Genomic DNA, 12,711 nt, shown 5'->3' on the forward strand with positions numbered 1-12,711 from the left:
TCAGTATATTTGTAATGACAGCTTACAGGCATCTGCATCATTAAAAATACCTTCTTAGCGCTGTTTAATCCTGAGCTCCATTCAGACAATCCTCATGTGATTTTTCACACCTTCTTTGCATTGCAAAGTACATGCATATGAAGGTTATTATGGAGAATATTAATGTGAAATATCCTCATGGATGATAATCAGACCAGCTCATCAAGTGAGCAGTTTTTTGACCATGGTGGAATTATATCTGACCTAGATTATTCACTGTGCTCAATCAATGCTCACAGAATCATGCAATTATGTGCACCTGGAAATGTTTAAAGTGGTAAAATTGTTACTGTTAATTTAGAATTTAATTTTTTTTTCTTTCTTGTTGCAGGTCCCCTTCGTATGAACTAACATGGACAAAGTGGTCATCAGTCTCCTGCTTCTGGGAACCACAGTTACGATGGTCCATGCATGTCCCAAATACTGTGTCTGTCAGAACCTCTCGGAGTCTTTGGGGACTCTGTGCCCCTCCAAAGGGCTGCTCTTTGTGCCACCTGACATCGACCGGCGAACTGTGGAGCTACGGCTGGGAGGCAACTTTATCCTTAAGATCACCCCTCAGGACTTTGCCAACATGTCAGGTCTGGTGGATCTCACTCTGTCCCGCAACACCATCGGCGCTATCCAGCCTTTCTCTTTCATCGACCTAGAGACTTTGAGATCCCTGCACCTGGACAGTAACCGGTTGACCGAGTTGGGACCAGATGACCTCCGAGGACTGATCAACCTTCAGCACCTCATTCTCAACAACAACCAGCTGAGTCGCATCTCTAACTCAGCCTTTGACGACTTATTAGTGACATTGGAGGATCTGGATTTGTCATACAACAACTTGCGCAGTGTGCCTTGGGAAGCTATCCGCAAAATGGTTAACCTCCATCAGATGAGTCTGGATCATAACCTCATCGCCTTCATTGCCGAGGGGACTTTTACAGATCTGGATAAACTGGCTCGCTTGGACCTCACCTCCAACCGCCTCCAGAAGCTTCCCCCAGACCCGATCTTTGCTCGATCCCAGAGCAATGTAGTAATGAGCACTCCTTACGCACCGCCGCTCTCTCTGAGCTTTGGTGGAAACCCATTGCACTGCAACTGTGAAGTGCTTTGGCTACGGAGGCTGGAGCGTGAGGATGATATGGAGACATGTGCTTCTCCCACCAGTCTAAAAGGACGCTACTTTTGGTCCGTTCGTGAGGAGGAGTTTGTCTGTGAGCCCCCTTTAATCACGCAACATACGCACAAGTTGCTGGTGCTGGAGGGCCAAACGGCTAGCTTGCGCTGCAAAGCTGTCGGGGATCCGATGCCAACCGTACATTGGGTTGCTCCCGATGACCGTTTAATCAGCAACTCCTCCCGAGCGACCGTATATGAAAATGGCACCCTGGACATTACAATTACTACATCCAAGGATTACGGTACTTTCACCTGCATAGCTGCTAATGCTGCAGGGGAATCTACAGCCTCCATTGAGCTATCGATCATTCAACTCCCTCATCTGAGTAATGATACAAATCGTACCACACAGTCAAAGTCGGGACTTTCGGACATAACAAGCTCTACCAAAATCAGTAAAGGGGAGGCCAAGCCTCTTCCAGAGAAGGTGGTGTCTGTATCAGAAGTGACTGCCATCTCTGCTCTGGTCAAGTGGACCGTGAGCAAATCAACTCCAAGGGTCAAAATGTACCAGCTTCAGTACAATTGCTCTGAAGATGAAGTCCTAATCTACAGGTAAGAATGATTAATGGAACTCAATTCAATTGCATCCAAGTATGAGCTGAGACCTCTCTGGTCAAAGTGACAAATTAAACCTGAGGTATAATCTTTAGCTTCAGAATAATCATAGGTGTTTTTAAAGTCGATTGCTAATTGTTTGCTGGGTGAGTACTTGAGACAGTCAATTTCTTTGAAGAGCTACTCAAAGATCGACATTCATTTTTCTTAATCCTTCTTGAGATTTTTCTTTTTCTTAAATTGACAATTGGCAGTGATGCCGCTTTCATATGTTTAAGAAAAGTGAAACCCAAAGCGAAATCCTTGCCCCAAACCATTAATTAGAAATCCAAGAAGAAAAAGGATTATAGACCCTCATTTTAATGTATCCCTCTTAAGCTGCTCAAGTCCATAAAGTATAAGCTTGAAGACTGCTGCTGGAGATCTTTAGGCTCTGTGAAATCAGTTTCCTATGTCAAATGAGACGGTGAAAGCAGTAACATTCAACCAAGATAATTGGTTGGAAATATAAAAAATACAGCCTTTCTGTTCAAGATTGAATCAGTTTGGGGACACTAAAAGATAATTGCGAACAACCACATCCATTTTTGTCCTGCATGTGAATCTGAAGGATACATTTTATCTTCCAGCTCTTAGATTCTGGTATTTACTTTATACACAATATTGTGCTTTTTTCAGGTTTTGTATCCCCTAAAGTAGCTCATTGCACTTAAACACACTAATGGATCCCTCCAGGGAATGACTACCGCTTGTTACGCTAAAGACAGTATTACTCTGCAAATGTACTTGCATGGAAATTGTTGGTCTGTTGTGGATAGCAGTTCCAGCAGTTTATTTTCCAAACACTGATAATTGATGGTGAATTTCTTTACCAACGCCTTATCTGATAATTTGACTGTGAAATAGTCCTACGTTATTTACCTGTAGTGTGTATTCCAGCACGAGTCATTGAATGACACATAACTGACACAATATGGGATGGCAAACGATTGCTTATTACCCAGGAATCTGAGATTAGAACTGTACACAATAATAAAGAAAGATATGACTTCATCCAAACACAGTTAATGCAAATCACCATCCCTGTGACTTCAGTAATAAGCCGCTTATCTGATTTCCTGCCTTGCACATTTTATTCCAGTTTTTCATGCCAGAGAAAAGACAACAATAGGACATTTCAGGACCTTTTATTTTTCTCCCTAGTAACAGAAACATTAAATGACTCATTCACATGTCTTATAAATAGCCTCATCAATTTTCTGTAATTCCTAAAATATTGCAACTATAATGCTAATGTGAGCTTCTCATTCATTGATTTGCAGTTGCAAAATTCTTTACTTGAAAAGTGATTATTTTAATGACATTTCTGATGTTGTCAACAATAACTACACCATTAATTTGTTTTGAATGCTAGCTTGAGACATTAGAAAAATGCACATCTCATTCACTTAATAGGTTTTTCAACTTTAATATGGCAATTTGGATGGGGATTTTCTGACTTTAACCTCACTTTCATGCTCAGCTGGTAGCCATTAATTTGAAATCATTCATGTATTACTTTTAAATTGTTCTTTTTTGATGCTTTAAAATGTTTTTATCATAAGTTAGCATTGTTTGCAGTTTATATACAGTAGAAAAATTAATTAAAGCAATCAATTTCTATGCAGACCAGAAGACAAATTAGGAGCTAGAAAGAAAAGATCATATGTAAAGGCAGGCCAACTTTTGCCTCTGAATGAATTATATTATGACTTCATTGCTCACACATGCATACTTTCTGCGCACCTCTACTTGGCCGACACAGTTTCCCACTGCCTCCACTCCAGCAAATGCATGATTAAAAATCAATCACAGCCATGTGGGGCAGGAGAGAGATTGCATGGGTTCTCTCGAACACGTGAGGAAACACAGCTTCTCCCCGGTTATGGAAAAAGGCAATTAAGGGTGAATAATGAACTGCAGCCCCACTGGTGTCTGAGCTGTGTGGTAGAGGCGCTTCAGAGGGATCAAAGCTTTGGATGCATGTACTGTAGGAGCAGACAGCCAACAATGGATTGATGACAGAGGAATCTATTTATAGACAACTACAGTATGCCGGTATGGTTGAGTCTTTAAGGGCCATTTTCTATCCCTATGTTAAGCAGTATGTAACAGCTATTTGCTTGAGCGTTGCACACTTCAACTATTACTCATAGCATTCTATTTCTACTTCCCTGTTTGGTTGGTAGATAGTTCTTAGGCTCTGTATGTATTGTTCAGGCATTACTTTCTTCTTGAAGGACAGTTTTATAACACAATAACTTTGATCTTTAAAATAGTTAACTCACTGCAGTAATGTATTTGATTGGATTAGATTCATAGTTGATGTAAGGGTGAGACAGGAGTCCAACCGTAAATGCCTACAGCGGTGGTTGATTCATCTATTGATACCTCCACAGCAACGCTATACAAATGTATATAATCAAGCCATACCATGCTTAAAAATATTTCCCATTATAACATAGTTTACTTGGATGGAACACAATTTTTCCACGTGTCATTTCTGTAATGAAACTTCTAGGAGAAAACGTCAACAGCCCATGTCGACCAATCATGACTCTTGCCTTCCCCACCCAGGACTATGCATGTAGCTGACAGCTTAATTTCATAAAACCTAAGTCATAGTTGGGCTTAAGGGTTTGCGAAACATAATGGTTACAGTTTGCCTGGTGCGAACCTGACCCAATTTCCCTCTGTGAATATTATTCTGGCCACCCTGCATAGAGAATAATTTGCAGTCGTTCCATCCTACTGGCCGTAGACCTTTAACCATTTAATTTGAACCAATCAGCATGTGGCAAAACCGTGTGATATTGCCACCACTTCAACTACCTATGGCCCGTGACCACCAAACCAATGCGTTTTTTCCTGAGCACAGCATATTTTTTTTACGTTGTTTTTAATGAACACCTGTAGCGTGACATGGTGCTGAGTGTTTATTCTGTGCTGAACGTTAAGCGTTTCTTTCCGGTCACCCAGAATTCACTCGTCACTGTCACCAGCCATCAAATCCCAGTGAAGGAGGGGCAGGACAAATGAGGTTAACCACAATGGTTGCTGATTGGTCCGCCCTCCAGAGTGGTTGTGCAAACGCTAATACGAGCAAAATTACCAGACTGTTATCATAGCGAAGCAAACTGAAGCTGTGAGCCACAGTCTGCGCAGCCAGGCTAGGTTACAGTCAGTAAAAAGCCAAATGTTAATTGTAGGTCTGTGCCTGGAGTCTGGTCGGATGAAAGATCAATGATACATCGATCGCCCGTCCACTACCGCGACTTTCCCCTTCGCTGCATATGAACGTTTGAAGTTGTTGAATATTGGCGTAACTGGGGACCCTCGCCTGCGCATGCATCGTATCTGCATTCAAATTTCAGATAGCATCTCAGTGATGTTCCATTATGATGTGATCAAATATGATGAATACAGTTAATTACACTTGACAGACAGTTTACCGTACATGACAACAAAAACTATGACAGCAGCCCAATTGGTTTTATAACATTTCCAATTGTGAGGTTTTTGGTTGGTCAAAGGGCACCATTTGTTTGATGAGTCAGGCACTGCAATGACTTGCAAATTAAGACAAACTACATTAATTGAACACCTGCATGTTTTTGAGGGTAAAATATAGGTATGTTTACTATATTAATTTGCACAGAGTGTTAAAATATATTTTGACACAACGAGCGAGGAGATTTTCTACTTTGATTTCTTTGCGATTTACATTTTAAATGGATGGGTTTGGAGGGATTAAAGCTTTTGTCAATTGCTGCCTCCACAACAAAAATATCCATTGCTACTACAGCCCATTGATTGGCAATACATCTTGGACAATTAACTTACTGCAGCATTGATTCTCAATTTCAGTTTAAAGCACTGAGCCATAGTTAATCAGTCATATTTAAACATCTTGAATAATAACAGATTGACTTGAAACAACTTAATGCCTGTTAAATAGAATGTACAAGAAATTACATTTCACCAAAACAATATTCAAAAAGTGTCTATTCAATACTTATCTCATTACTATTTGTTTCATGCATATCAAATGAGATCTACTGAGAGAAATGAAGGCATCTTTCTGCATTAATCTGTGCATATAAATAGCTACTTAGCATGCTTAATTTTGCCTATTGCTTTGATCAGCCCGAGCATAACAGACAAGTCCACTGCTGCTTTTAACACTTAAGTTCTTTCGCCTTTTCTTGAACTCTCATGTCAAGAGGTCTGTATTTGTAATGTGGCTTTCTGCTTTTATTTTCAGGATGATTCCCATGACTAACAGGGCCTTTGTAGTCACAAATCTCGTCCCAGGGATGCAGTATGACCTGTGTGTGTTGGCCATCTGGGATGACACTGCCACCACCCTCACTGCCACCAACATTGTTGGATGTGTCCAGTTCATCACCACGGAGGACTACCCGCAGTGCCAGTCTCTTCACAGTGGCTTCCTGGGCGGCACCATGATCCTGGTCATTGGCGGCATCATTGTGGCCACGCTGCTGGTGTTCATCATCATTCTCATGGTCCGCTATAAGGTGACCAGTGGGATCCAGACTAATAAATTACCCACTGTGAGTAACACATACTCGCAGACCAATGGGGGACTGAACAGGTTTAACGGCGCTCCACCACAGGTCAAGTCCACAGTGGTGGTCATGCGTGAGGAAATGGTAGAGTTCAAGTGTGGATCCCTCCAGAGCAGCCTGTCTTCGTCATCCTCCTCTTCTAACTCATTAGACAGCCAAACAGGAAGAGGGGCTGGCGACCGCTACAGCATGCAGGGCAGCGAGTGCAGCACCTTGCCCAGCAAGTTCAGAAGGCACGGGCACGGTGCCAAAGCACGGCCAAACCTGGACCACCTTTTAGGGGCCTTAACCTCACTGGAGCTTCGGGGTGCAGCGAGGGACCTCCAAGGGGCTCCTGCCCCCCCGACCACTTCCAATGCTATGATGACGGTTGCCGTGGTGCCACCATCTGATAAAGAACCGCTGCTTGGAAGGGCCGAGTCTACGACCATGCTGGGACGTCTGCTCGGGCTGCCTCAGGAGGGTAAGCCCAAGAGGAGCCACTCGTTTGATATGGGTCACGTGGGGGCGGCACAGTGTCGCAGCAGCTACCCTCGCAGGATCAGTAACATCTGGACTAAGCGCAGTCTGTCTGTTAACGGCATGCTGCTGCAGTATGATGACAGTGAGGACGAGAAGCCCCCGTTTGAAAGCTCCGAGTGGGTGATGGAGAGCACAGTTTGAGTACTGATCATCTGCGAGGTCCATGGCCGAACAATAAATCTATGTGAGAAACGAAAGGAACATGAGTGTGGAAGGAGAGATGTTCCAAAAGGAAGCCGATTTTGGGTACTGCATGACGTTCACCCATGTGAATACTGTCGAAGTGATGAAGTGGGAAAAGACGCTCAAATGAATAGATTCCTGGCCATGATATCAACTCTCGAACAGCGTCAAACTGTTTTTGAAAAACATTACCATTTTGAAACAACTGCAGAAATGGACGACAGGGAATAATTCTCAATCCACAGGGCATATTAAAGGATCTCTGAAAAAAAAAGGGAAAAAGAAAGACACGAATATTAAAGTGGATTTAATATGTCTTTACTGAATGAATGAATGAACGCCAAGAGGATTTGCAGAGACTGTGGCGAACTGGATCGCAATGCCGTGGACCCTCAGTGTTTAATGGGACTCCTGCAACAGTAGATGGAAGGACTGGAGGTGCTAGAAGACAAATTAAGACAAAGTCATTTTTATTTTCATTTGAGTTTTTCTATTATTTTTACTATTTATTATTTGAGGTGATTCATCAGCAGGCAGAGGCACAGCTCTGTAATGAGGTTGTAGTTGATGACGATCACACACACACACACACACACACACACACACACACACACACAAAGAGAGAGAGAAGCGATATACAGCCATTTCATTTACTTTCAGTCATACTGACATGATTCACTTTCAAAAAGCAGTATGGCCCTCTAGATATCACTAACACTGAACCACAAGCCAGTCTTGTATTTCTACCTCAGGTTATGATTCAAATGAGGTTATTTATATGTGAAAGCAAATGAAAATACAACGAAGATGGATCACAAATAGCTCCAAACAAAGTTATTTGCTTCTTTGGAAATGCTTCAAAGGACTACTTAGTGCCCAACCAGTCTAATTCAGCTCAGGTGGAAATCCTGCCTGAACAAAATGTATTTTTTAATGATTTGGTACTCCTCCCCCATTGGTTAGCATTGGTGACAGTGGTCCCTGTAGGCGAACAGGGCCATTGATGTAAACAATGTTTGCCTCAGGGTACAGTTTCAGATGCTATCAGGATGTATTACAGTAGCTGGACATCAATGGTGTTTGAAATCCATCAAGCCCACTTAATCCTTTGCCCAAAGCAGCCCACAGCAGGATGTATCATAGGGCTGTCATTCTCTTCAGGCAACACAAACAAGAGGGTCCAACAATTACTCATTTAGCCAAGTTAAAGGGAGAAAATTGTCTTTTGTTAGCCCGGTAAAGGTCATCATGCTGCTTAGGAAAGGTTATTATGTGGAGGGAACAAAAAAGGGAGAATTATTAAGGGCCAAACAGTTGAAAAATCTGGAAATCTATCTCGCCAGATTGCATGATAGAAAAACTTTGTTGTGTTATTTCAATTGATTCATCAGGGGAAACATTAATCTTTCATTCTCTTTCATACAGGGCTGTACATGCAGGAAGATACTTTGAAATAGTCACTGTTCAGATTACTGCCTACGATCAACTGCAACATCCCAATATGTCAATGCCTTTCTCAATATTCTGTGGATCTCTGCTGAATTTCAAGATGTAGGGTGGTCATTATTTTTTTGTTTTGTTTTCTTCCCTACAGTAGGTGTACTGTTCTGTATATTGGCATTTTTTTGTACAATAACTGGGTAAGAATGGTGTGGGGGAGGGGGGAAATTGTGCAGTAGTACTTTTATTTTTATGTGAAGCAAACAGTGAGAAGGTGCTTTACTGTGGTGTACCAACTTGGTCATTGTTAGTTGGCTCACTGAAATGGGATTTTACATGGTACTCCGAGAAGGGGAGGTGTGGGACTGGCTGTTCTCAAAGGGTCTGGTCACGCAGATAACTTAAATACACATTTGACTTACCTCTAGTGGTATCTACTCATGTAGACAGCCTTGGTTTTATTTGTCCAGGGTTTAAGACTGCCCTCTGAGAAATGTCTGCCTCTACTGCAGTGCAGTGTGTGGTTGAGGTGTGCAGACTAACAATATATACTGTTTGACAGTATTTGTCAAATGTCTGTGGAGCTATCCCTTTTTTCTTTTTCTTTTTTTTTTTTTAAGCTCTAAGTGTATTCGATGTTTGGGGGCAATCCTACCAAATCCTATCAAAAGACCAAAACCAACAATGAATTGATACTAACATGCACACTCTGTGTAACCAAAGCCGGATATATTATATCCATGCTATAGTGCACTCCATTGTTGTCCAGTCCAATGAGCCACACTGCTGCAGTGCCTGATATGTTCCTCCATTACCATCAACACTAATACTGACGTTCAATCTGACATACAACATCCTATTAACCATCAAAGGGATGGGTCATTTTCTAACACTATTACAAGGCTGATTAAGTCATATAATAACTTTTTCATAGTGTAGCAGTACAAATAACAAACACAAATAATATGTTTTTATGATGAAATTTGACAACTATTTAAAAATATGTGGGGAAAAAAATTGTTATTACCATATCTTGATTTCGACTAATCTATTTTATGTTCACACTGTTTTACCTTGCATACAGCCCAATGTAACTTCTCATTAAGTGCCACCTACCAAACCCCAATCAGTCCGCACAGTAAACATCAACCAAGGTTATGTGCTCTCGGTAAGGTGAGGCAAGGTAAGGTTGCAGTGTGGTCATTGCACAAAGCGCACAACACTCCAATGTTTTGCAGTTGATCTTGGATGGACACAAGGCATTTCCCCAAGTTGCAAATTTGACGTTTATTTTTCATGCTCCAGTTCTGCTCTTCAATGATGTGATTCATGATTAAAAGAAAAACTTAATCCTCATCGTTATAGCCTGAGGTGCATCTTCATTTGCAGAGCTGTTGCCATCACAACCCCCCAATATCAAAGAAAATGCTGTTCTGCACTAAACCTGGAGCTCACACGCTGTGCCATCATGATGCTGTGACAATAGGCCACACAGACATACTTCTGTATCATTGTGTCTATGTTAAGGCAGTGTACCAGTGAGGCAACAGGTCAAACTAGAAAATGACAACATTGCCCTCTAAATTGTCTTTCAACATTAAAGTTTTTTACACAAAAAAAGACATTGCTTTTTCACATTTTGATACCAGATGATTGTAAAAGACAAATAGTTTGAAGAAGTTGAGAGCGTAACTTAAAAAAACAAAAGGATGAATTGCACAATGTGTTATATAAACCCAAAACCACAGTTATTCCTCAATTCTCAGCAGTTCAATTCAATGTTTTATTTTCATTTCAACACATTGTACATGTAAAGGAACAAAATTTAAGCTTCGTTGGATCCAAAACTGATTTTTGTTTTCATTAAATCTCTTTTAACTAAATTGATTGTAACTGTAAGCAGCACAAACCAAAATCCACTCTCCTCCATTGTCGGGGTGGAGGCCAAAATATAAAAAATTGATGTTTCAAAACTTGAGCAAATAAAACCAAAACCATCTGCATGACCAAATTCCAATAAAAGTACATGAGTAAATATCGTTTTTAGTTCATTTGTGTGAAGCGACCCTTTAACCTGCCGTCTCTACTTGTGACATGTAACATCCCTCTCCACTCTGCTAACTGAGAATATAAATTTAAGTGTGTACTTGACTCCACATAGTTATGATTCTCACCCAAGGTTCAAGGACAAAAACAAGAAAAAAAAAAAAAAAAAAAAAAAACTGTTTCTGTGTGAAAACATTTTGCTACAAAAAAATATAAAAAAACGGAGTAATTCTTATGAACCAAACTGGCTCGTCTGTGTTTTCTCTTCTTCCAACATCAAGTTATTTTATTGTTTCCATTATGAACGACATGATCCCTCAAAGTGTTGCCTACACTGTCGCTACCCACGAAGTACAAAAAGGCTAATGGTGTGCCCTTCCCCACATGCTGTCTTTGTTTACCGCAGACAAGCCACGGGTTTTCCTCCCGAGGTCCAGCTGCTGTAATCAGGCCAGTCACTGCTGACTCACCTCAACACTGTCCTTATTACAAATCACTGGTACACGCAGCTCCTAGCCAGAGCCCATAATAAGGCCTTAATTCATATAATCTGTCAGGAAAGGTGCTTACGGCAGCACAGAGTAAATATAATCCCCATGAGGGGCAAGCGTTGCATTATAAGACGGCGATATGCACCTGCTGAAGGCTCAAGAGGAACTTGACTGCTGGATGCTGAACGTACAGGGAAGGTTGTTATTATCAGGCTTTGTGTTGCCGTGATGCACAAGATATTCAAATATACTCTTTGAAAAGGTAAATTAGAGGTGTGTGTTGAAAAGTCATCTGATAGCAGCAGGTATTTTTTTTTAAAGACAGTGAGTAAAATGTGACACACATCTTCGCAGCTTTATTTGTGAGATCAGGAGACAACATCTCAGGTTGCTTGATTTGCAAAACAAAGCAGCTTTAACAAAGGTGATCATTTTTGCTTTATATTTCCACACTGTTTATTTCCTCTGTGACAGCTGTATTGAAAGCAAATCAGAGCATCAATTTGTTTGCTAAATCTGTCACAACTTTTATACTAAGCATTAAGCATTTAAATTTAGCATGTTTTGAACTCAAACTACAGATGAAAGCAAGCCTGCGCTTCAGGTCATTTGCAAAAATTGATGCTTAATGACTTGATGTTTTGATGTGTCTTAAAAGCAAATTGAAAATGAATGTGTTTTCTGCTGCTGAAGTTGAAATTCTGGTTGAAGAGAAGACATTTTGGATACTGAAGCTGTGCGTCCAACCCACAGGAGGAAGGCGGTATGAGGAAATCCAGCTTTCCTTAACACAGAATGACCCGTATGTGTGCAATGTCTCTTGGTTCCAATTTTGTAAAGCATTTAAAGACATCTCATCTCGGACTTGTTCCCATTTAGTTTGACAGGTCCGTGATCCTGTCACATCTCCATGCTGCACCGACACTGCCCTCATGTGTTTGTTGCATCTTGCGTACGTGTTGCGTTAATTTCTGAGAACGTGCACGACCAACGCTCCAAACAGACGCAGGATACAGCCAACATGTGCACGCTAACGCGAAGTTTAAAGCGAGTATATCTCCAGCCTGAGTAATCCGAAGTATGGACAGCGCATGTGAAAGTTTTACTTGATGATAAAAAAAAAAATCTTCATCATCTCCTCACCACGGGCCAACATTGCCTTCAATGACGCCACCAGCATGGCTGAAAATGTACTTAAAGTCGGTGTAGAAAAGATTGTGTATTTGAATTTGGCATCAATCTATCACCATGCCAGGAGTATTACTCATATGCCAACACATATGTTTGCAATCTTAACAGCAGATGTGAAATGCGCTCAATAAAAAGAAGAGCATATTTGTTGACTAACTTTCTTTTTTTTTTATTTCCACAGTGCTGCCTACTGGGAGCCTTCATACCAATTATCTTGCTCTTCTTTCATCTGATCTCTGACCTTCACTGTCAGTGTTTTATTATAAAACACTGCTTGTCCCTGTTTTATTCTAAAACACTGCAACCAAAGTTTGATTTTGCCAGGCTCTAACCCCTTTTAGGTTTTCTGAAGTTTTATTTTGTTATTTTTTTTCTACAGATACTTTGCAGCTTTTGGACACCAGCAGCCCCGCGGTGCGTCTATCCATCATCTCTTATGC

The 12,711-nt window shown here is 41.1% G+C and overlaps 1 protein-coding gene across 2 annotated transcripts in view; it reads left to right on the forward strand.

Annotated features, from left to right (window-relative positions):
• Positions 1-10,919, forward strand: part of LOC138205187 (leucine-rich repeat and fibronectin type-III domain-containing protein 2) — a 132,850-nt gene extending 121,931 nt beyond the window's left edge. For both annotated transcript variants that reach the window (XM_069160949.1, XM_069160950.1), the window contains 2 exons: positions 371-1,767; positions 6,074-10,919. In XM_069160949.1, the coding sequence (XP_069017050.1) occupies positions 392-1,767; positions 6,074-7,061 (2,364 nt within the window). In that variant the 5' untranslated portion in view covers positions 371-391 and the 3' untranslated portion in view covers positions 7,062-10,919. The remainder of the gene's footprint in view (positions 1-370; positions 1,768-6,073) is intronic.
• Positions 10,920-12,711: the final 1,792 nt, after the last annotated feature.

Source organism: Embiotoca jacksoni, unplaced genomic scaffold (genome assembly GCF_022577435.1).
Source record: "Embiotoca jacksoni isolate LCO1_2020_lvr unplaced genomic scaffold, fEmbJac1.0.p SCAF_27, whole genome shotgun sequence".
In the NCBI taxonomy this organism is placed as follows: Eukaryota; Metazoa; Chordata; class Actinopteri; family Embiotocidae; genus Embiotoca; species Embiotoca jacksoni.